The sequence below is a fragment of the Taudactylus pleione genome, unplaced genomic scaffold (genome assembly GCF_031769625.1).
Source record: "Taudactylus pleione unplaced genomic scaffold, aTauple2 ptg000154l, whole genome shotgun sequence".
Taxonomy (NCBI): Eukaryota; Metazoa; Chordata; class Amphibia; order Anura; family Myobatrachidae; genus Taudactylus; species Taudactylus pleione.
The window spans coordinates 33620731-33645606 of NW_028284556.1; the positions used below are offsets into that span (position 1 = coordinate 33620731).

The following is a 24876-nucleotide window of genomic DNA, read 5'->3' on the forward strand; positions in this document are numbered from 1 at the left end:
GTTGGTGCCCAACAGAAGAAAATGAGGTAGAAACGAGGCAATAGTGCTAGTTTTCTTGCTCAATCCCCATAAACAGGACGCTTGGTGACCAGTCTACTGGATTTAAAAAATATAATCTTTAAAATCACAAAACATAAAAATCACTGGTAAATTTGCTAACAACAATAATAATTAATATTTAAAATCTCCTAAATTGTAGTGTAATATTGCCCCATAGCACTACAGGAATATTAGATTCAAAGCTGTATTAATATTAATTAATTAACTTGATCAGCAGGATCTTTCAGGTGGAGCCCAATACCATTTGGATGGACTCTACTCTTGAGTAAACTTTTCAGCCACAAAGGGAAAGCACCAGCCTTCACATGAAAGAAATAGTGGGTAAATAAAACTTTACTAAAACTAGATGAGCACCATTGATATATATGTACATTTAATCACCCCTTCTTGTGTTCACTCACCAATACTGCTAAGCACACCTTTAACAAGCAACTGTTGCACTGTAACTAAATCTGCTTTGGATGTACTGTACATAATCTAGAGTACTGCAAAAGACAAAAGAAGTACAACACCATGAACTCTTTGTCATGTTCCTCATACCATTCCTGAACAATTTTTTTTCAGTTTGGCAGAGCGCATTATCCTGCTGAAAGAGGCCACTGTTCAGGAAATATGATTGCCATTAAAGAGTTTACTTGGCCTGCAACAATATTTAGGTAAGTGGTTTGTGTAAAAGTAACATACAAATGAATGCCAGGACCCAAGATTTCCCAGCAGAACATTGCCCAAAGCATCACACTGCCTCCACCGGCTTGCCTTCTTCCCATAGTGCATCGTGGTGCCATCTGTTCCCCAAGTAAATGACCCACTTGCATGTGGCTGTCCACATAATGTAAAAGAAAAAGTGATTCATCACACCAGGCTACATTCTATTGCTAAATGGTCCAGTTCTGATGCTCACCTGCCCACTGTAGGTGCTTTTGGCAGTGGACAGTGTCAGCATACACACTCTGATTGGTCTGCCGCTACGCAGCCCCATATCACAGCAGCTGCAATGTACTGACACCTTTCTATCATAGCCAGCATTAACTTTTTCAGCAATATGCGCAATACTAGCTCTTCTGTGGGATAGGACCAGATGGGCTAGACTTTGCTCCTCATGTTCATTAATGACCCTGTCATCGGTTGTCCTTCCTTGGACCACTTTTGGTAGGTACTAACCGAATACCAAAAATACCCCAAAAGACCTGCTGTTTTAGAGATGCTCTGACCCAGTCATCTAGCCATCACAATTTGGCCCTTGTAAAAGTCGCTCCGATCCTAACACTTGCCTATTTTTCCTGCTTCCAACACATCAACTTATTGTTCACTTGCTGCCCACCCCTTGACAGGTACCATTGTAACGAGATAATCAATGTTATTCACTTCACCTGTCAGTGATTTAATGTTATGGCTGATGGATATATATGGGGTCAAATTCAATTAGCCACGATCTGTCTGCAGCAGGTTGCACTGCATGTATAAATGCCATTTACAGTAGGCCGACAAAACTGATGGAAGCTGTTGCGTTGGTGCTTGTGGGTAATTGAATTCAGCCCTTAAAATTGTTAACACACAATTGACTGTCCCTCTACAAAAAAAGCAGAGTGCTTACTGGAACAGAACTCTGGTAGTGTATTAATTAGGTGAAAAGAGTTAAGGTGGCCATACACGGTGTGATTCAAAAGTTGGTCAGATCAGTTGTACGATTTCCCTTGAAAATTCTTCCCTTCAGATACAGGACGAATTGTATTTAAAATCCAACTATTTCACATAAGACCATACGATTTGATCAATCACATCACATAATGTGTGTCAATTCCTACACGATCAGTTGAGATCTCTCTGCAAAACCATCTGATCTGCGATCCAACTAGACGACGGTACGGACGCACATTGGGGTCGCAGAACACTCAAAATACAACTGTTTTCAAATGATTGGTCTGTCCAACCTGTAGAAACTGCCCAAATTGTGTGATCAATCGTCCTGTGTATGGCCAGCATTAGCGTCTCTCACCATACCTCCTAGGCAGGACAGTTTGGATTTTAGAACTTTGAGCCTGACTTAGCAAGGAACGCAAGTGAGAGAATGTATGCATTCGGCCGCTGTGTGTATATGCTAATCAATGCATACGCACAGCAACCACAGCATAAGATGCAGATGTCCAGCACTACAAAATGCCAACTTCTCTTTACTCAAAGCTTGAGTAGTCCGCAAGACAGCGGAAACATTGAGAACCATCGTAACCATACGCACAATAGAGGTTGACCTGATGTTGTGCAGGATTTTGGCCACTTCCTGTTTACATCAAGTCTCCTTGCTGCGTATGCTGCCGCACTGCCTTAATTATGTACGCCCCTATAACGGTGTCCCAATGCACAGGCACGCCTGCGTTTGCCGAACCACCCACCGTCACCACCCACAAACGGCACTTCCTGTTAATCAATATCAGAAGTGTCTGCGTACACACTGCGTGTACTCTGCAGACCCTTTCCCGATCGCACTGGCGAGTTCGTGCACCCGCAGTGCAAAAACATCAGCTGGGTGCGTTCTCTCACTTGCGTTTCAGGCTGAATCAGGCCCTTTGTCCTGAAGAAACAATCGGAACAGCTTTGTCTCACTAGGCAGAAAGCTGGGAAGTACTTCCCATTGACTACTGCTCTGCTGTGTTTTAAAGAGAAGGAAATGAGACGGGACACTGGCGATTATTTTGAAGCACTAAACATGTCCCATCACATGCAATCATGCTCATTCTTAAGATTCCCAAACTTAAAAAGTTGAGAGGTACTGTATGTCTTGCAGAATGCCAAACTGCAGTACTTGCTGCAGTGGTTCAGACTTACGATACTGAACACCATTGATGGCCAATGGCTTTATACTGTAGGAAGGAAACCAATGATGGGTGGACCATCAATGGCCCCCTATTGCACTTGAGTAGACTGCTGTCCGACGTAAGACCTTGCAACCAATGTTCTCAATTGGTAAACATCCATAGACAGTAAAACTATTTAACATTGATGACAAACCATTGGTGTTTACTAACCATCCATGGTCAATGGCCTTCCCTAATATGATCACACTGTCCCACAACTAGCCCTGAGAGGTAGCACTGCCATATAGTGAATGGTGCAGGGCAGGCGTAGACTGGCCATCTGGCAAATGTCAGTTGGCAGTCAAAGGCTGAGCCATTCTGAGGCATGGCCGAGCAGCCCCAACTCCTGGCACTCTGCAGTGCGGGTTTTGTAGATAAGGGCAGGCCCAGTCAGCAGTCACAAATTAGGATGCCTGGCCTCGTGGCTATGCCTCCGGACGCTCTGCTCAGTAAGATGGACGTAAGGCGCGACACATTATGCTATCGAATCCCACAAGGCTGGTTGTAACCTGCTTCAGGAGGGGAACGCTGTCACAGGGATGAGCCTATGTGATTTAAAAGCCAACTTTTAGTCCCAGTCCAGCTCTGCACACAGGCTAGAAGTTATAGTGGCAGAGCCAGAATAACAGTGGGTTTATAAAACAGGCAGCAGCTCCAAGGAAGGTTGTTGCAAGAGTCAAGTTGAAGAAAGGACCTCTGACGTCATAAACTACAGGAACCAGCCCATCACTGCCAGTGCATGCCGGGACTTGCAGTCTCAGAACATACCATTAACATCTATACGCTGTATGCGCAGTGCCACCTTACATGCTGTACAACGTATAGGTGAGTGCACAGCGGATCTGGGTACGGCAACGTAAAGCCTCACACAGGAGTCTGAGGCAGCACGGCTGCTGCACCTCACAGCTCAGCAGCATCATCTGTCACATGACTCCTCCCAGCATGCTTCGGTGCCGTGTCATGGCAGCGCACTGATACAGGAAAGCAGCACATGGGTACAGGTGAGAGCTGGGCTGTCACACAGCTAATCACATCTACACCTATAGTGACAGTACTCTTAAGCGCACTACAGTCACATATATTATATTATATACCGGTTACATATTGTGTGTCACGCAGCCTCCTGTTCTTTGTCTAATTATCCACAAGGTAACTCTCTGCATATTCATCTATACTGCTACCGTTACTGGAACAGTCCTATCTATCAGTTTTACAGGCGAATATGATAATATCATGTTCATTCACTATATTGTTTGTTCATTCCCTGCATAGAAACACATAGGGGTATATTTACTAAAGTGCGGGCTTTTAGAAGTGGAGATGTTGGCCATAGCAACCAATCAGATTCTAGCTATTATTTTATAGATTAGAAGGTGTTAAGTGTTAAGAACAAACTGGTTGCTATGGGCAACATCTCCATTTCTAAAAACCGGCACTTTAGTAAATATATCCCTAACTGTCTAGGTTTTTGGCTGTAACCATCTATTAGTGTGCTCAGTTGTATCCACACAGTTTACATCAGTCATTTACACTAGAATATAGTTTGTGTATACATGTAATTATTATTGTGATTCATTTACATTTATTTAAATCATAACACTTTACAGTAGCAAAACTTTTTGTTACCTCCTAGATTTTGTCTACTGATGTTTTGTTAGATTTAAGGAAAATTTCTATATCTTTGGATTGGCATATCTTAATGCCAACTACGTTCTCCTGCAGATTTATAAAATTATACTTTTGCGGCAGTTTTCTTGTTTGGTATACACATACGCCTCTTTTTTCTGCTTTTGTTTTATTGTAACCTAACTATGAATGTTACTTCATAGGGTTCGACCCAATTAGCTGATATGATCTCTCGGGTGCGAGTTATCGCGGCAATAGCCGCACTTAAGCTGGACTTGCACAAAAGTGCTCGTGGCCCCATAGGACTCAGAGCAAAATTGTACGAATTCGGGCTCGGAGGCGGCCGCTAGGGGTGTGAGAACACAGGTGCCGTTGCAACTCGCACCCCATAGTTTACTGTACATCCGAATTTAAGATATTAAGGCCCGTATTCAATTTGGAGCGAAAATCCGAAATTGGCGAAAAAGTTTTGCCGATGACGTCATTTCGCCAGGCGGAAAAGTATCGCCGTATTCAATTTGAAAGACTTTCCTCCAAAATACTATTCACCACTTACACAAAAACGCTATTTAGCACTGATTGAGCCCGTTAAAAAACACCATATACCTTCAGCTAGCAAAATAGGGGGGGAACCATAGTGAACCCCCATGTCAGAACATCTTTTAGGGGGTGTCAGGCTGATTTCCCCAAAACTGACAGAACTTTGCGCTTGTTTAAGTTTCGCCGGGTCCAGTTTTCACATCCTTTCTAATTGAATACGGGAATACGCGGGGACACACGCGATACTTTTCCGCTTGCAAAACAGGCGAAGTTGGCGGAAAGTCTGGGAGGAGAAAAAGTATCATGGGTGCGAAACATATTGAATCCACAATTTTTAAATATATGACACACCAGTCATCGTCCTAATAACTGTAATATTAGGATACTAGATATATGACATGTCACTACCTGCCAAGTTTCTCAGGAGCCTTACATTACTACTGTGTTGTTAATGTTTAAAGTCTCTGATAGGCGGCATGTTTACCTATCCCACCCCAATTCAAAGTTAGCAATATATGTAGTAGTTATGTTAATTCTGACAGGTTTCTAATAATACAGGTTTTTCTAATCTCACCTACTTTGTTTTTTCTCTCATCTGTTGGCACAGTTTTGCCTAAATGGGTATTTTTTTGGCATCCTGACATACCTAGTAGTAGTAGAGGTGTGTGTGTAGCAATTTAATTTGTATAGGTTAGAAAAAGAAAAAACAGCCTTCCCAAAAATAGAGGAACACCCCTCACTCACCAACTCTCCATAAATGGCTCTGGCTAGAGAGATTGCTCAAACAACATACATTTTGAACTATCTGTCTGGACAGAACATAATAAAGTCACATTAAACATATGTATTAGTTTGTCACTAATTAATACTCAAGAGCCCCCAAAAATAACAAGAAATAATGATGAGACATAATTATTTACCATAAATGTTTTATTATTTGGGGCTATAATGTTTAAAAATAATAATTTTCTTCTTCAGGTTCCATTGGGTCCACAGGAACTACCTTGGGGTATGTGGTTGGAGTGATCCAGGCACCAAACAGTCAAAAAGCTTTCAGCTCCCAGAATGCCCTGGTCCTCCTAAACATATACCCCGCCCCCAGCCACAGGCATTCCGTTTTTCATTTGGTGCGGCATGATTCAGACGCTCCTTTATAACAGGCAGACTGCCCAGGCAGTCCCAAGCTTTAATTTTATTATTATTTCTATTATGTAGAGTTAGCAGTGCTGAGCGTCCTAATAAGACTCATGCATGGCGACTCCGTCTACCTCCGCCGGTGCCATAACACCAGTAACGTCTCTGGTGATTTCGGCAGGTAAGAGCAGAGCTTGCTAGCGGTGACGCTAGGGGCCCGGACTGCAACCGGAAGCACAGAGAGGTCAGGTAAGGCGAGTTCTCGCTTACAGGGAATCACGCGCAGCAGTCCTTGCTTCTGGCGCTGGAGACGCACTGGTAGCCACTGCAGTGAGGGCCCGGGCCGTCCACTCCCCCACTAGACCACCAGGGCCTTATTGTCTGATGCCGGGGATCGGCAGTAGATGCATTTGTTGCCATGAGGCCAGTGTACCCGGCTGGTTGATGCAGCTAGGGGAGGTAGGCTCTCCCCCGGCAGCTCCTCTCCCGACCCATCTAAGGGTTTTCCCGCATCTGGGTCGCTCCTCCTACCCTCCTTGTGCATATGAGATGCTCACAGTCCACTATCGGTGCTTTGCTGAAGCGTTTGGTCTCAGGAGGTTTTGGATCAGTCTCCCTGTATACCGCTCTCCTGGGTCAGGTATATAGTGCTCTATATCCTACCAAGCTTTGTGATTTGAGTAGTTGTTTCAGAGCCCATTGCAACTAAATTGCATATGCCTTGTATGTGACTTTTGCTAGCTAATGTGATGATATTGCCTTTTATTTCTGACAGTCAATTATAATTATCACTGTTCTTTTCTCCTCATCCCTCTATTAAGGTGTGTGTGGGTTTTCCTTTGTACTTCACATTTACTTGTTATTTGTGGAGGCTGTCACATTATATTGCATTGTTACTTTTTTACTTGATATGTCAAAGGGTAAAGGGAAACAGGAGATTGAGGCTCCTGTACTGGTTTCATGTAAATTCTGTTTGGCGGGTTTGTCATCTTAGTATTTCATACAGGATGGTTTGTGTGCTGTCTGTTATAAAGAGCCACCTCTCCATTCCAGTACACCAGCACCTGTACAAGAGCCACCCTGAGTGTCCTCTTTGTCTCAGGTTATGACGCAGTTAGTAGAACGTATGGCGGCTCCTGTGCTGCCTCCCACTATTGAGTACCCATAGCAAATTACAACCTGCTATGTATATACCCCCATGCATCCTTCCTGGATGGATGCCATTGCTCACTCAAGTCAGAGTATGGTTTAACCACTAAGGTTCATGGGCGAAGGAGGTCATCCTATCAGTCTGCTCAGTTTTGGATTCTGACGCATCATCAGATGATTTTGATGATGCCCATGGTTCCTCTTCTTTCTTCTTTCTCGAGTCTTTCTCGGGTGAGGAAAACCAGCATTCCTCCGTTGATGTCCCCTCGCTATTGAGAGCGGTTAGATCTGTCCTTAATATTGAGGATGAGAAGGTTCCGCCTAAATTAAAAGCTCCACTGTGTAGACGTCAGAAGGTGGTAAAGGATTACCTCCCTCAGTCTGGGCAGCTTACTGATCTCATGTCCGAAGCATGGAGTACTCTGGATAAACGGTTCCATGCTACAAAGAGATTAGCATCTTTATACCCATTCTCTTCTGGCGAATGCGCTAAGTTAATGTGGATGCTCATGTGGCATGGTTAGTCAAGAGCTCTACATTACCTATACCGTCGGCATCCTTCCTTAAGGATGCGGAGCCTAAGCAGCCCACTGCATAATGGTGACCCGACTCCGGCCGGGCACTGACGAAACTGAGGTGCCTCTGGCTTGGGGGTGGGGAATAGGTGGTTGGACCGATGCATCCTGGGAGCTGAAAGCTTTAACTGCGTGGTGCCCGGTCCTCAACCACCACCTACACCCCAAGGTCTCCCTGTGGAGCCCTATGAACCCTGAAGAAGAAACGCAGTTATAAAAAGGACATTGTGTAACCTGCTTTGCACTGAAAAAAATAAAGCTGTTTGTGAGGAAAAAAGAGTTACTTTACTTTCCTTTTGTTTGTTTTTACTATTAAATAGTTTTTTTTCTTTATCTGGAGTGGTTACCCAGCTGGCTAAGGCCGCAGCCTGGGTATCCAAGGCCATAGAAGAATGGACGGCGGGGCTGGCAGACATTGTACATGCTACCAGAGAACAACTGACTTATCTCTCCCATACACGAGAAGCAGCATCTTATGTGGGAGAAGCAGCTATAGATACAGGACTTCTGGCTTCTAGGGCATCAGCAACTTCGTTTGTTGCCCGTAGAGCCCTTGGCTTAAAATCCTGGAAGGCAAATGCGGGATCCATGAAAACTCTCAAATCCCTACCTTTTCCTGGAAATTTACTGTTTGGACCAGAATTGGATAAGATAGTGGCTACAGTGGCAGCCTCAAAATCTGTCGGTTTGCCATCAACGGCCATATGGGCAGCCTTCGTTTCGGTCCTTTCGCCTTCAAGGAAAAGCAAAGGGACAGTCTTTGCCAGACAGGCTAGTTCCTGCAGGAATACCAAGCCACAAGAAATAATGGACGGTCAGATGTCCAGCTTTCAAGCCGGATGACAAACCCTCTGCCTGATGGGGCGGGCCTCCCCCTGGGGGATCTCAGGGTGTGAGGCCAACTTCTTCAGTTTTCTTATGCCTGGCATCAATAACAATGGTTGCCTGGGTTTGAGAAGTAGTCTCTCAAGGATATGCCCTCACCTTTCTCAGGCGCCCTTAGAAGTTATTTTGTACAACTCCTCCTTCACACCCTATCAAGTCCCTGACCCTCCAGGAGGCCATTCTTGCCCTGCTGAGTTCAGTTGTGATAATCCCAGTTCCTTTGGCCCTACAAGGAAGGGGTTATTATTCAAATTTGTTTTTGATTCAGAAACCAAATGGGTTTCATCGTCCTATACTGAATCTGAGATCTCTCGACAGGTTCATCCATGTGCCCAAGTTCCATAAGGAGACCCTACGGTCAATTATGCTGGCTATGGAGCCTGGGGATTTCATGACTTCCCTGGACATACAGGATGCTTATCTGCACGTACCTCAGTGATTGTGAAATACGCGCTATAGCAAGTTTTTACGCGATACATGAAGTGAGGGACTCAGTTTTTAAAAATAACCGGTCGCGAGTCCCGCAGGGCAGCCAATCACCGCGATGCTGCCGGCGGTGACTGGCTGCTGCAGCGCACACAGTGGCTGCAGCAGCCAATCACTGCCGGCGGCGCCTCGTCCCCCGGTCACTGCCGGCGGCGCCACGTCCCCCGGTCACTGCCGGCGGCGCCTCGTCCCCCGGTCACTGCCGGCGGCGCCTCGTCCCCCGGTCACTGCCGGCGGCGCCTCGTCCCCCGGTCACTGCCGGCGGCGCCTCGTCCCCCGGTCACTGCCGGCGGCGCCTCGTCCCCCGGTCACCGCTGGCAGTATTTATCAACCAATCACAGCCGATGGCGTCTCATCATCAAATTGCCGCCGGCTGTGTGCACTGTGTTCCACCTGACCACCTCGCTGCTCTTGGTTTGCCATTTCGTGGCGTGCTTCCTCCTAATTAGTGAAAAGATCCCCTTCAGTAGAGGTATCCTTCATCCGTGTGACTGCAGTTTCACTGTATCTGGCAGCAGGTAAATTGTATATATATATTTATTGTAGCACAGGAGCAGATAATGGTGTCCTAATGTTATTTTTATACAGAGGAGCATTCTCTAATGCTCTGTAGTGCCCTGTTTGATTATATGGGGAGACTGACTTGTGTCCTATTATAATAATAGTGGAGCAAACTATTGTACCCCTTCTGCTCTCCTCTATAGTCTTCTCTCCCACCCCGTGCCCTCTGTTCTCCACTCCCCTTCTGCTTTCCTGTGTACTCTGCCCTCCCACCCCTGTTCCCATCCCCATGTCTGTACCCCTTCTGCTCTCCTGTGTCTCCTCTTACCCTCTCTCCATGTCTGTACCCCTAATGCTCTCCTGTGTACTCTCCCTCTCCATTGTGCTCCCTGTTCCCCTCCCCCCATGTCTGTACTCCTTATGCTCTCCTGTGCCCCCTTTTTTCCTCTCTCCATGTCTGTACCCCTTCTGCTCTCCTGTGTGCTCTCCCCTCCCACCCTGGTCCCTTCTCCCCATGTCATTCTCAGTGCAAAATATGTACTATAGCGCATTTTTACATGCTACAGGCAGTGAGGCCTTTCAGGGAAGATGGGCAACCCAGGAAAGTCACCTGCCCATAAACAGTTCAGGGCTTAGTGTGATATACAGAGTGCTCGTTCTAGCACAGGACCTCCTTCAGGGCAGGCCGATCCAGATTCAGTCTGACAACGCGATCACAGTGGCCTATATCAATCATTAGGGAGGCACACAAAGTCTGGCAGCCATGAAGGAAATGGCAAACATTCTGGTTTGGGCAGAACGTCATCTTCTAGCAATCTCGGCAGTATTCATCCCCAGGGTCCTCAACTGGGAAGCGGACTTCCTAAGTCGTCAGGACATACACGCCGGAGAATGGGCTTTCCATCTGGTTGTCTTTCCTGGTGGACAAATGGGATTTGCCAGACATAGACCTCATGGCCTCGCGTCACAACCACAAGGTCCCCCGGTATGGGTCAAAGGCCAGAGACCGGTCAGCCACCTTTGTGGGCGGCCTGGCAGTAAGGTGGGACTTCAGGCTAGCAGACCTATTTACTCTAATGTCCCTCCTTCCAAGAATCCTCAGAAAATTCAAGCAAGAAGGTGGCAGGGTGATACAAAGAGCTCCTTCTTGGCGCAGGCGCCATTGGTTCTAACGTGTCTCTCCATAGACACTCCAGTTCCACTTCCTCTATGGCCAGATCTATTAGCGCAGGGTCCCTGCCTACATCCGGACCTACCTCGTCTGTCTTTGGTGGCATGGCTCTTGAGTCTTCCATCTTAATAGCCAAAGGTTTCGCTAGTTCTGTGATTCAGACGATGCTCCAGTCAAGAAAGCCTTCCTCTGCCCGCATTTATTACAGGATTTGGCATTTCTTTTTTCAATGGTGTTCCCGCAGAGAGTGTGATCCTAAAGTTTTTAGGGTCTTCAGAGTTCTTGCTTTTCTCCAGGCTGGATTAGACCTCGGTCTCCGCCTGGCCATCTTGAGAGTTCAGGTTTCTGCGCCGTCAGATTGGTTTCAGCGTAGAATCGCTCCCCTGCCGGATATTAGAAAGTTTTTTTCAGGGTGTCCTCCACCCTCCGGTGGCACCGTGGGATTTATCCTTGGTTCTCAGGGCCCTACAGGCTCATCTCTTTGAACTCTTGGACACAGTGGACCTCAAGTGGTTGAAAGAGAAGACACTTTTTCTCCTCGCTATCTCCTCAGCTCACAGAGTCTCTGATTTGGCAGCGCTTTCTTGTTGCTGCCCATTTTTTATTTTTCACCAAGATACAGCTGTCCTTCGTACACGGGCGGGTTACCTTCCAAAAGTAGTATCCCGTTTTCGTTTGAATGAAGAAATTGTAGTTTCAGCCTTCCAGTCTTCAGACCTTTCCATAGGTGTAGCTTCCCTGGATGTGGTTCGAGCCCTCCATGTATATACGTGGAACGTACCAACTCTATCAGGAAAACAGATGTGCTGTTTGTGCTATATGGTTTTCACCAGCGAGACTGGCCAGCTAACTAGCAGCCTCTGGCTCGGTGGCTGCGTAAGACTATATCTCAGGTTCATATGCAGGCTGATCTCCCTGTTCCTAACACAGTAAAAGCACATTCAAGCATTTAGACATGCTGAACAATTCCGCAAGGTGGCCACCTGGTCTTCTGTCCACACTTTCATCAAATTGTATGCATTTGATACCCCCAAGGTAGTTCCTGTGGATCCTATGGAACCTGAAGAAGAAAATAAGAGTTATGGTAGACTTACCTTTGTTAACTCTTTTTCTTCTAGGTCCACAGGGCACCCACCCTGATGCACCTGGCTTCAGTTGGGATCTGTTTATTCTTGTCACTGCTTCCCTCATCTTTGTGAGAGTGTTTCTAGTGTAAATTGTACTTCCCTCTCCACTTTCCTTCTCTTGCCTTGGGCTTGTTTACAAACTGAATGCCTGTAGCTGGGTGCGGGGTATATGTGGAGGAGGACCAGGCATTTTGGGAGCTGAAAGCTTTTTGACTGGTGCCTGGATCACTCCAACCATATGCCCCAAGACAGTTCCTGTGGATCCTATGGACCTAGAAGAAAAAGAGTTAACAAAGGTAAGTCTACTATAACTCTTATTTTTTAAATTATGTGGACAGTAATATTTTTATTATATTCGGGGCAATATTCAGTGATGATTAAAGTACCAATAATATTACAAACATTGTGGCACTGCAAGTGCCAGCACTGATGTACTTTTATCATTAATATGGCCTCAATAAACATAAAACTCCCCCCCCTAACCCTCCCCCTCCCTCAGGGGTGCCTAACCCTAACCTCCCCCCTCTAAGTGCCTCACCCTAATCCCCCCTCTAAGTGCCTAAACCTAACCCCCCTTCCCCGCCGCCTAAACCTAAGTCCCCTGGGGGGGTGCCTAACCCTAACCCCCCCCCGGGGGCGCCAAACCCTAACCCTCCCTTCCCCTAGCCTAACCCTAACCTCCCGGGGTAACTCTAAGTCCCCCCCGGGAGCCCTAAACCTAACCCTCCCCACCCTCGGCTGTCTGCGTCCGGCATCGCTTCGATCGGGATGCCGGGCGTCGGTCTTCCGGCGTCTGGTTAATAACAGGCATCTAGATTTAAACGCCTGTCATTAGTACCACGCCGGGATTACAACGTCTGGAAGCCGGCGGTCGGGATTTAGACCGTTGGCTTCCAAACTACATCCCACATAAAACTATATTATTTTCTTCATAATTTAAAATGTTCTTTTTTTTTAACATCATTAATTTTTTAGTGATATTTTACAAGAAAAGGGCAGGAGGAGATAAGAGGGAGAGCTGGGGAGGGGTTAAGGGTACAGTACATAATTAAATCGCAAGAGTGAACCAAGACACATGGTCAGCTCAATGAATTACAATCAAGAGGAGGAGTCAAGTATTAACAGTATATCTGCCCCCTCAACGTCGGAAGTGTACTCATGCCATCTAAACCATTTCATTAATGGCGAGGAAGCAGACGTAGAGTAAGAACAATAAAGGTTTCCATTAAGAATGTATAGTGAAGAATTCTATAAAGGGATGGGCGTCGGGGGACATTTTCAGAATAAAGCTGGCCACACATCTAAAGATTATCTGTCCAACCAGCCAACTAGTTGATTGGTTGGAATGAAAATCCGGTAACGTATGGGAGTAAATGATGATCAGCAATTTGCTCCTAAATGCCAGAAAACAGATGAAAATGGTCGTTCAGACAAGTTTGTTAAATGTTTGATCTAAACAATTTGTTCAAACAACAGTTTTTTTCCAATTTCCGGCGTTTGGGAGCAAATTGCTGATTGTCATTTGCTTTCATAACTTACCAGATTTTCATTCCAACCAATCAACTAGTTGGCTGGTTGGACAGATAATCTTTAGATGTGTGGCCAGCTTTAGGCTATAGCTGTTTTGGTAGCTTTGATAATATGGCCCAAAATATAGCTGTCTGAGTTATGCATATCTGACTGGTAATCATGAAGAAGAACAAGCACAGGAGTTGGCTGTATACTAATTTTCAAAACCTTATATACCAACTCAAATACAGCAAAGCCCATAAGGCTTGGACAGAAGGAAAAATGTTTTTTATTTTTTACCATTATTGCTCAACTAATAAATTATAAAATGATGGCCTATCAATATATTTATCATATTTTGGAGCCCCGTAATTGAGTATTAATTATTGATAAAGTAATACATATGTTTAATGTGGCTGTTTATTATGTAGACAGCCTACATTGTATGCAGTTTGAGCAATCTCACTGGCACCTCTTTTATTTTGCGAGTTTTTCTGGTGATTTTACAAGTCACAGCCTATTACATCTGATGACTGGTATAATTTATTTGACAGCAAAAAAATCATACTTCGACTGGTACCCAGTCAGGAGTGCTTCTGGTGGATTTCTAGCGACTTTGCCTCTTGTCGCATTCTTTAAATCAAGTATATTTTATTGATTTTCAATATAATAAAATAAAAAAAGAAAACAATAATCAATAATTCAATCAGAGACAAAATGGACAATACAGACAAATCTCTGTAAAAGAAATATACAGACGAACACAGTGAGCATCCTGTCGCATTCTATTAAATGCAGAGACTTAAGCTGGATACACATTAGAACAACGGATCAGCCGTCCTATGTGACGATTAGTAAGCAGTGATGTGCGGTCAGGTGAGGCAGGTTAGCAGAGCCTTTCCTGTCATACTTAGGTATACTCCAAAGTTTTGACTATAAAGGTGATAACAAAAATGAAAGAAAATATTATAAATATTCTTTGTATTATTCAATACATTTTTATAGTCAAAACTCTGGAGTAAAAAGTGTATGGCAGGTGAGGCACTGCCTCCCCTGTCTACTTTGTCCACACACGCCTGATCAAAACACACCAAATTTCCAGCACTATATACTGCTGCACCTTTGTTCATTGCCCACATGAACCCTCGGGTTCATATATGTATGTGTAAATCTGGCTCTGATGCTAGCCAGTGCCTCCCCAGCCATTTACCTCACCGCACGTCACTGTTAGTAATTGCATACCATACTTGCCTACTTTTGAAAACTAGTTTCAGGGAGACTACAACCCATAGCACATAGTGCCCGTTGGCGAGCCGTTGAGGGGGTGTGCCATGTTTTACCGATGGGTGTATCTCTCGCCACACGGGTGTGTCCTGTAGTGGAAGGTGAAAACTAAAGTACTAAGTGCAGCAGGCTGCCAGTGGGGGGTTTGTGTATGGGTGGCATGTGCAGTCACAAAAATTCGCTAATTTACGTGATCACGGCCACTGTGTACAAGTCAGAATCGGTCCCAGTATGTGACACTGATTGACTAAACCAAAATGAGTCCTTAAAAAAATATATTTTTAATACCTTCCCTGTTTGAGCAAACAGAGGGCAGTGCCAGCTTATACATGCAGGGGACAAGTACAGCCTATACACACAGGGGGCAGTGCCAGCACTCACCCTGAGACCGGGCATTCCTGCTCCGAACATCCTCCTCGCTATCACTCTCCATACCAGAGCTGTAACAACTGAGTCAAAGCCGTCCACGGCCAGGCCACGGAGCTGCTCGCTAGCTGGTCCAGTTCCATATGCAGGGCCCTGGCAGCCCGTCCTCTCTGCACCGGGCCAGCAGTACAACACAGGTTCGGACAGCTGCTGCCTGACTTGCGGCTCCACCTGCTTGACCTGGATCACAGTCATGTCTGGGTCCCACTCCCCCAGCCAACTCCCTCTCACGCACATTAACCTCAGCCCTACCACATTCACATACCTCTCCCACATTCACATATATACCCCAGTCACCTCATTCTCACATATATACCCCAGTCCTGCCCCAGCCACCTCACTCTCACATATATACCCCAGCCCTGCCCCAGCCACCTCACTCTCACATATATACCCCAGCGCTGCCCCAGCTACCTCACTCTCATATATATATACCCCAGCCCTGCCCTAGCCACCTCACTCTCACATATATACCCCAGCCCTGCCCCAGCCACCTTACTCATATGTATACCCCAGCCACCTCACTCTTACATATATACCCCAGCCCTGCCCCAGCCACCTCACTCTCACACATACAGTATACCCCAGCCCTGCCCCAGCCACCTTACTCATATATATACCTCAGCCCTGCCCCATCCACCTTACTCATATGTATACCCCAGCCACCTCACTCTCACATATTTACCCCAGCCCTGCCCCAGCCACCTCACTCTCACACATATACCCTAGCCCTGCCCCAGCCACCTCACTCTCACACATACAGTATACCCCAGCCCTGCCCCAGCCACCTTACTCATATATATACCTCAGCCCTGCCCCAGCCACCTACCCTACACATATATGCTCCTGCCCCAGCCACTTCATTCTTACATTCACCTACCTCTCTTACACATTCATACCCCAGCCACCTCCCTGTCACACATACACCACAGCCCTGCGTCTGGCCCACACTCACCTCTCTCTCTCTTTCTTTCTTCCCTGGTAGTGCAGTGCAGCAGCAGGTGGGGTCTGCCTGGCTCCAGTGCTCAGCTTCTATCATGTTTAAGGCTTGGAGCCGGAGGTGCATGTGAGCCCGGGGGCGGGGCTGCCGGCCGCTCTGAGAGACGAGCAGCAGCACTTTAGTGTCAGGTGCACTGGGACTTAGTGCAGGAAACACTACTACACAGGAAGCTGGCCCCGCACTGGCACCCGGGGGAGGAGCTGTCACTGTAATGATGCACACTCCTCTCCCTGCTGGCTGTGTATTCTGCGATAGCCCCCGCCACGTCCCACTCGGAAGCGCGCATGCGCAGTTCATATTTTGGGCAGTGGGGACTAGAAAATCCGGGGGATTTATTTAGCTTTGCGGGGCAGCGGGAGACTCCACAGCGACCCGGGAGTCTCCCGCAGTAATCGGGAGGGTAGGCAACTATGTTGCATACACAGTTACCAATCATCGGCTCCATGTGTCATGCTTGACGTCACAACTGGGCAGGTATTTAAATGTGCCCATTCAGTTGTGATGTCAGTCACCGACTGACTGTGCAGCAAGTGTATGGGTGGTTGGCTGACACACACAATGTGCAGACTGCCATGGGCTGAGCTGCACAGCCAACGTGATATGTCTGTGAACAACGTCAGCCGTCGCAATTGAATGGCCGATATGTCAGCCAGTGTGTACCCGGCATTAGAACTCACCAGTTCTTCAAAATCGGAGGCTGTTACATTCTCACTCATGTCTGAATGCTGAACTGCATAAAGTCTTTCACTCTGTAATAAATGCATAACCTCTATATTATCATCAATATATTATTTCCTAAAATAAGCACAATAATAAGCACAAGTACTTGTATAATTGAGCTTAGTATTTATTTTTTTTTGGCCTTGTGTTATCAAGGTTTCACCTACCTCATGAGCCGACCTCGTCAGCGACGGACCTGGCAGGTGGAGCATACACACTTGCCGATGCCGGCAACGACGGCAGGGGGGGGTGGGGTGGGGCGGGGCCATGCTGCATCCGGCAGCCCGGCATCGTTAATGATATCCTCAGATTGAACTGTATGTACAGTCGACTGGGGATATCGTTAACGACCCGCTAGAGCTCGCTTCATTGGTTGTTCAGACCATACACACTTGACGATATGAACGATATAGTTATCGTTCATATCTTTCGCTTTTATCATCTAGTGTGTACGCTGCATTTAGGGGTATATTTACTGAAGTGAGAGTTTTTAGAAGTAGAGATGTTACTCATAGCAACCAATCAGATTCTAGCTATTATCTTCTAGAAAGTGCTATTTAAATGTTATGTAGAATCTGATTGGTTGCCATGGGTAACATCTCCATTTCTAAAAACTCTCACTATAAATAAATATATGTGAATATGCCCCTTAGATCTGAGAAGAGACAGGGAGGTGGTGATGTATAACTTTATAATGTTGCTGTCCTTTCATCCATGCCACTTACATATCTTTTAAAGTTCTCATATCATTCTAAACGGTTACTTGCATAGCATGGTGAATTATCTGGTCGTCTTCGTTCCTTTCCAATTCTACCTGCTTTCTTTCTTTGTCATACTTAATAAAAGTCATCACCTTTTCTTCTCACATTGGTGGGCGATTCAGTTGTTTTTATCACGGCACTATCCTAATGGGCACCCAACAGATCAATTAAATTGTTGCTGTGTTCGGGCGTGAATAGCCACGGCTGCACACATTTCTGCTCACACCTTCCTGAGATGGTGAGGACAAATGTGCGATAAATCCTAGTTTTGGGCCACCAAACTGCTGTTTGGGTGCAGTAACCGGGACTTTAAACCGGTTTAGATATTTTACGCAACTAAACCTGGTCTAATTGACAATCACGATAATTAATGGGCACCCAAAACAATTGAATTGCTACATTGGGTGCCCATTACTTAGTTCGCCTAATAAACTCTTTTGAATCTCCCCCATTGTGCTTTAGGTAGTGTGGTGGTGTTGCAAGTAGACTGCTGGGGAAAAATTCTTCATGTTCAAATGGCAGTTTTGATGCTTATGGCAGAGGTTCCCAAACACCCACATTACAGTCCAGGGTTTAAGGATATCCATGTTTGAGCCCAGATGGTTAAATGTAATTGACTAAGGTGCTGATTTAAGTCACTTGTGCTCAACCATTGATATCCTTAAAATTTGGACTGTAATGGAGGATTCTTGGAACTTCCTGATTGCAGAAAATATCACATGGGGGGAATTCAATTAGCCGCGGTACTTTATCACTGGCTAATTTATTCCCAACACTTTACTCCCAAGGCTAATTCAATTAACTCCAAAGACTCTGAAATTATCAGGGGGCGTTGCCTAACTGCAAGAGGCATGGCCACGCCCCTCGCATAATTATTATTTTTTTACAAATGGCTGTGCTGAAGAGAGGGGCTCTATGAGCCCCTCAGCCAGGGGCAGATCCAGCAGTGTGATAGCACCCCCCCAGAGGAGAGGAGACTGCTGCTCAGCGGCAGCAGTCTCCCTCATCTCACTGCAGCCCAGCACACAGCAGCGTGTGCTGGCCTGCTGAAAGGAAGCCGCCACCATCTGTTTCTATTTTTCACCTGTCCGTAGGCAGGTGAAACAAAACTCCTGATAAGTGCCGTTTTTTTGCGGAGGCACACGCGAAAACACATGGATCCGGGAACTTATCCCGGATCCTCCATGTTTTCGACCAAAATGGAAAAAAAGGAGGGGACTTGAATTCCTCGAAAAAATAAATGAATTCCGGTAAAATCCTGTTTTTACTCCACGAAAAATTATTGTGATCAATTAAATAACGAAGCCCCTTTTTTAAATTTTTTTTGAGGTGTTTTACTTCTGGCACCATGTAGATAAACAACATTCATTTAAATAGGACAACATTGGGTCATTCCATGTCCAGGACCAGGGGCCCCCACTTGACCATCTCCGATTTTGTTGAAATTTTGCATGAAGGTTGGTATATATGTAGACCCAACTTTGGTAAAATTTCAGTTCACAGTATGCATAGTAGTGGAGTTGTGGTCCTGGTAGTGGAGGTAGGTGAAACTGTCACCGATTCCGTGGTGCACAATCAGCAATGTTCAAGTAATTGCTGTGGAAGATCTGTGAGCCGAATTCAATTCAGTGCGATGATGAATAGCTGTGGGAGCGAGCTCCCAAAGCTATTCAATACACCACGCTGTTTGGGCGGCTAAAGGATTTCTTTTCGCACCTCCCTGTTTTGTCGGGAATGGGTTAAGTCTGAGAATGTCGGTTCTCGCGTTTTAACCTTGGTGTTAAGGCGCGGTAACTGGCATTCTCTGACTAAAGTGCAGGCTAAGCCGGCAAACAGCTGCGTGCCCAGGCACTTTTGTCAGATTTCTCCTCACATCCCAGGCAAACAGTGTGTTGAATTGAATAGCTGTGGGAGCTCCCTCCCGCGGCTATTCAACATCGCACTGAATTGAATTCGGCCCTATGAGAGCAGAAGTTATGAAAGTTAACATGCTTATACAACTTTTGATGCTGATTTCAAATATTGCTGCTTCAAGGCTTACAAAAAAGTGCTTTTTTGATAGTATGAGGCCAAAGTAAGCCAAAAAATCCATAGTGTAAATTTTTTCTGGAATTCAGCTGCCCATATCTCCAAAGGGAAACATTATTTTAGTATGTCATTAGTATAGCTAACTATCCAAGTGGACACCATCACAATCATAAAATAACAGACTTTAAACGTACTTATACCCCTTTTACACAAGCGCTAAAACTGTGGTTATTGCAGGGTTAACCCGGGTAGCTCCTTGGTGTAAAAGGGGACAGGGTTGGATTTCCGGGTCGAGTGACCCAGGTAACTTTTAGGGTTTTACACCGGAATAATCCATGAAACCCTGAAGTGTAAACGGCGTGATCTGGGTCACTATGACCTGGATCGTGCCGCATGCATGCCGATTGGCCGGCTTCAGTGGCGCTTGGAGATGACATCATCTCCAAGCATCCACTTCATCGCCGGAAAAGCCGAGTCACTGCAGACCCGGCTCCGGTGGTAACGGCGCCGACTTGGGAATATCCTGGGTCGGTGCCAGCTAAATTCCGGGTCTGATCCAGTTTGGAACCCTGCGCCTGATTCAGACCCGCTCGCACGCTGCCAAAGTATGCAAATCCCGCGATCGCACGGCAAGGCATTAGCACGCCTACTATGTCTTGGCGTGCAATCGCGGTGTGTATTTAGATGCCCACCAGCCTATCTTAAGACGCCCACTTTCTCATAGTGAAACACGTCATCTCCAGGAAGTGTTTGCAACAATCAGTAACATAGAGTAACATCGGTCCCATACACAGCACTTGTGGCTGACCATACCCTACCGCAAGCACTACGAGTGCTTCAGTGTGTAATTCAGCCATGTGATGTGTATTATGATGCTGAGTCTTAATTGTACACGCCTCTGAAATGGTGTTAAGACACTCAGACACGCCTTCGTTCGCACCACCACTCCCCCGTTTTCATCGACCAACCCCTGTCACCACCCACAAACGCGAGGCGTCTATGTACAAGGGGCGATCGCTTCGCGATCACATGGAATGGTTTGTGCACATCGGCATGCTACGTGTGAACGCAGCCTAGTGAACGGGTCTGAATCATGCCCCCTGTTCCAACCTCCAGGTCAGATCCGGAATTTAGGTATAAAAGCAGTATTAGTTTCTGTGATAATGTCATCTACAGTTGCTTTCACAAATCGCACGTTACATTTTCAGCCATCTTTGAAGTCCAATAGCAAAAAAAAAGCGTAACCGATTTTCTTAAACAACATTCAGACTTTAAACTACAACATATATTTTTTCTGGATAGGCGTTTTGCCTCAGAAGGGAGAAAACAGGCTTTAAAGTTAGGTCACATTGCATGTATTTATGACATCAAGTGGGGGATTGGGAACATATGTGAAACTTCTGATGAGCATCATGATTCATTAGTCGGTTTCATGCACCCTCATGGTGCTCAATCATTTTACTGACCACTGAGAAATATTCCTGTTGGGTTGCAAATTAGCATATTATGGCTAAGATTCTTGCACCTTCTGCAACGCATTGGAACAACAATATAGACTATTGTCAGAAACATTGTTGAGCATTGATAAAAAAATGTTCTGCTGCTATGAATTAATCAAGCAATAGCTCTGGCTTTGAAACAATTAAGATACGCAAAATCATCCTTTGGATCCTTAGCAAAGGCACCCAGTTTTAGGCCTGGGATCTTATGGAAAAGAATCCCAATTTCAGGCTTGGGATCCTGGGAAAGAGACCCACCCGTGGCTGTTGTTACATGGCTATCGGGCGTTATCGGTTACCATTTCTTTAGGAAGTGGTAGTGGCAAAGCCACCATGGACCATTAAAGTGTTATTGCAAATGAACAATTTAAACTAAATCTTGTCAAAGTAGTCCTGACCAATTTTTTTTGATAGCTTTCATCTTAATTTAACAAAAAATTAGTCTTAGTCCAAAAAAATATTTTTCATATGAGCACTAAAAGTTGTATAGCTGTGCCTACTACAAGATTTAAACTCTCATTGCATTATAGTTAGAGCCATTAAAACATGCCTCGTTGTCCATAATATTAAGTACTGCGTAAGCTGAAATTGTCCTGATTTTAAAGCCTGTTTTCTCCCTTCTGAGGCAAAACGCCTATCCAGAAAAATTTTATGTTGTAGTTTAAAGTCTGCTCTTTTTAATGAATGTGGTTTCAAGAAAATCAGTTATGCTTTTTTTTTTGCTATTGGACTTCAAAGATGGCGGAAAATTTAACTCGCGATTTGTGAAAGCAATTTTAGATGACATTATCACAGGAAGTAAAGTCTGTTATTTTATGATTGTGATGGTGTCCACTTGGATAGTTAGCTATACTAATGTCATACTAAAATAATGTTTTCCTTTAGAGATATGGGCTGCTGAATTACAGAAATAATTTTACATTATGGATTTTTGGGCCTCATACTGTCAAAAAAAGTACTTTTTTTTTTAAAAGCCTTGGGGCAGCGATTTTTGAAATCGGCATCATAGGTTGTATAAGCATGTGCACTTTCACACCTTCTGCCCTCATAGATCTGCCACAGCAATTACTCGAACATTGTTGATTGTGCACCGCGGAGTCGATGACCCTTTCACCTACCACCACTACCAGAGCTACAACTCCACTACTATTGCATACTGTGAACTGAAATTTTACCAGCATTAGTTCTACATACATTATATACCAACCTTCATGCAAAATTTCATCAAAATCGGAGATGGTCAAGTGGGGACAATTTTCATAATTGGTTCACTTGACACGGAATTACCCCATTTTAAAAAAGGACTATGCACCTTAACAATATTAGATTGAATGTGCATTATGTATAACAACTCAGTATTTATTTTGCTTCTATTTACATTATGTTGCAGGTTTCCCAGGATTATTATTAAGACACCTTCAAGGAGCATCCGTTCACTGACCCGCCTGTTTTTCCCGTTTGTGCTGGTGCTCACACTTTTGTCTACATGTGGGCAACTCTGGAGCTAGATGTGCTCAGGGGCTTCCAAGTTACATCACAGAAACAGCAATATGAGGCAAAAGCAAATGCTGGTAAGGACGGCACCTGTAACTGTGAACTGGACCTTTAACAATGTGTAGGACTTAATTTAGTGACATAGGGCCATATTTAAAGGTGGACGCTAATCCCGCCGTGACAGCGACTTTGTACGCAGCAGAACTGGGAATTCATTCTAATGCCGCATCCGCTGTAATGTGTGCAGAGACACCCACCAGCTGTGTGTCTTATCTGCCGTTTGTTTTGAAAGACGGACTGTCGGTCGCACACTCAGACTTCTGAGCAACACTATGGCTGTTAAGAATGTCCATCACGCCCAAAAAATGTTTGCGACACACTTGAGTTTAACTAGTCCCCATATCCCCCTATTACCCCCTATAAACGCTTACTGACTGTCAATCATTTTGCGTCAAAATACTCCATACGGCTACTGTCGGTAAGCCATCGCGACTCATGCACTTTCCGACTTATGTGCGACATGTGCAGTACAGAAAACATTGTCCAACTGTGCAAACTTTGGCATAATATCCATCTCTGAATCAGGGCCTTATTACCAGAATACAGGAAAGTAATGATTTATATTGTATAATGCACCTGTAAAAAGTAAGAACCCAACATGGAGACTATGGCCCTCATTCAGAGCCGCTCGTTAGCGGCAGTACGCTCGTTCCGAGCGATGTTCGCACATCTGCGCATGCGTACGGATTAAAGTACGCATGCGCGAACCAGTCAGTGCGGCCGAAAATCGTTTGTACGCTATATAGCGAGTGCCTGCTATTTTGAGTGACAGAATGAGGCGTATGTGGGTGGTAACAGGGGAAGGTGCTTGAAAACGGGGGAGTGGAATTCGAACGCAGGCGTGCTTAAAGGTCAAAACGGGCGTTTTAAGGGTGTGCATAATTAATCCAGCAGCGTCATTGACCACGTCACTTGGTTTTTTTAAACTCAGAACTGCTCGCAAAATAGCGGTTGAAAAAACCAACCACAAGAATAGCGAGCAGTTCATGCGCTGTACGATGTACTCGATTAATCAAATAAATAGCGGACATGACGTATGGTGCGAGCGGCCAGGGGGCGTTTTTATCAAATAAACAAGCGTATGTTTTGCTCGCTCGTTCAGACTTAGAGGTGTGAACAGACTGCAATTTGCGAACGGATCATTTGACTAGCCACCCCTTGTTTTTGAACGAACGACCGCAAATAGCGAACGGCTCTGAATGAGGGCCAATATTACCAGTACAATAACACATTCTCATGGAAGTACATATGACAACTTAAACAACATATGTAGTCCCAATTAATACGATCATTTCAAAGTATCTGCTAGATCCGTTGTTATGGGGGAAGAAGTCCTCCAAAATGTCCTCTGGTAATGCAGGCTGTTATTTGTGGGACTGGTTTAGACAATGTTGTAATGTTGCAATGATCAGTAAAACAGCGACTGTGGTCTGATGCACGCTGCTTCTACTAGACTTTTGTGTCACTGTTCTGCTTCCACATATTCCACAAAGTTCTCACTGGCCGGTATGAGAGCTGAGAAGCCGCCATTCCTTCCAAGTGTAGGCTGGTTCACCGAGCTCCCTGTGATGTTTGAGCCGCGGCTGTCTCTCTGAGCGTAGTGCAGCCCTGCGTGCTATTACAGAATACTGGCAGCAGCAAGGGAAGCAGAGCAAAGTCTCTCTAATGTTGGATGCCATGTGTAGCAGAGTGCTTGGATCAGATCAACGTGTTTCATTCTTAACTGAGTATATTTTCAAGATGTGTATTAGGTATTTTTTTTCGTAGTTAGTAGTACTTTATAATTTTTCACTTATATAGACCTCCATTTATTAATGATTGCTATTGCAATGCCATCTGGACATGACATTACCGCCCATGATCGCATTGCAATATGCGATCCTATCGCCCGGATGTATCATCAGGGACACAGGCTCCGGAGAGCTGCTTTGGTTGCTGCGCATGCATAGTCAGACTGTACACATGCACAGCCGCCATTGCGGGGGGGGG

At 45.4% G+C, this 24876-nt stretch overlaps 1 protein-coding gene across 6 annotated transcripts in view; it reads left to right on the top strand.

Moving 5' to 3' along the window:
* The window catches only part of TTC27 (tetratricopeptide repeat domain 27), a 676116-nt gene that overhangs the window by 98593 nt on the left and 552647 nt on the right, over window positions 1–24876 (top strand). For 3 of the 6 annotated variants that reach the window (XM_088474427.1, XM_088474426.1, XM_088474428.1), the window contains 2 exons: window positions 625–716; window positions 22724–22904. In XM_088474427.1, the coding sequence (XP_088330553.1) occupies window positions 22820–22904 (85 nt within the window). In that variant the 5' untranslated portion in view covers window positions 625–716; window positions 22724–22819. The other 3 variants (XM_088474425.1, XM_088474430.1, XM_088474429.1) reach the window with 3 other exon arrangements.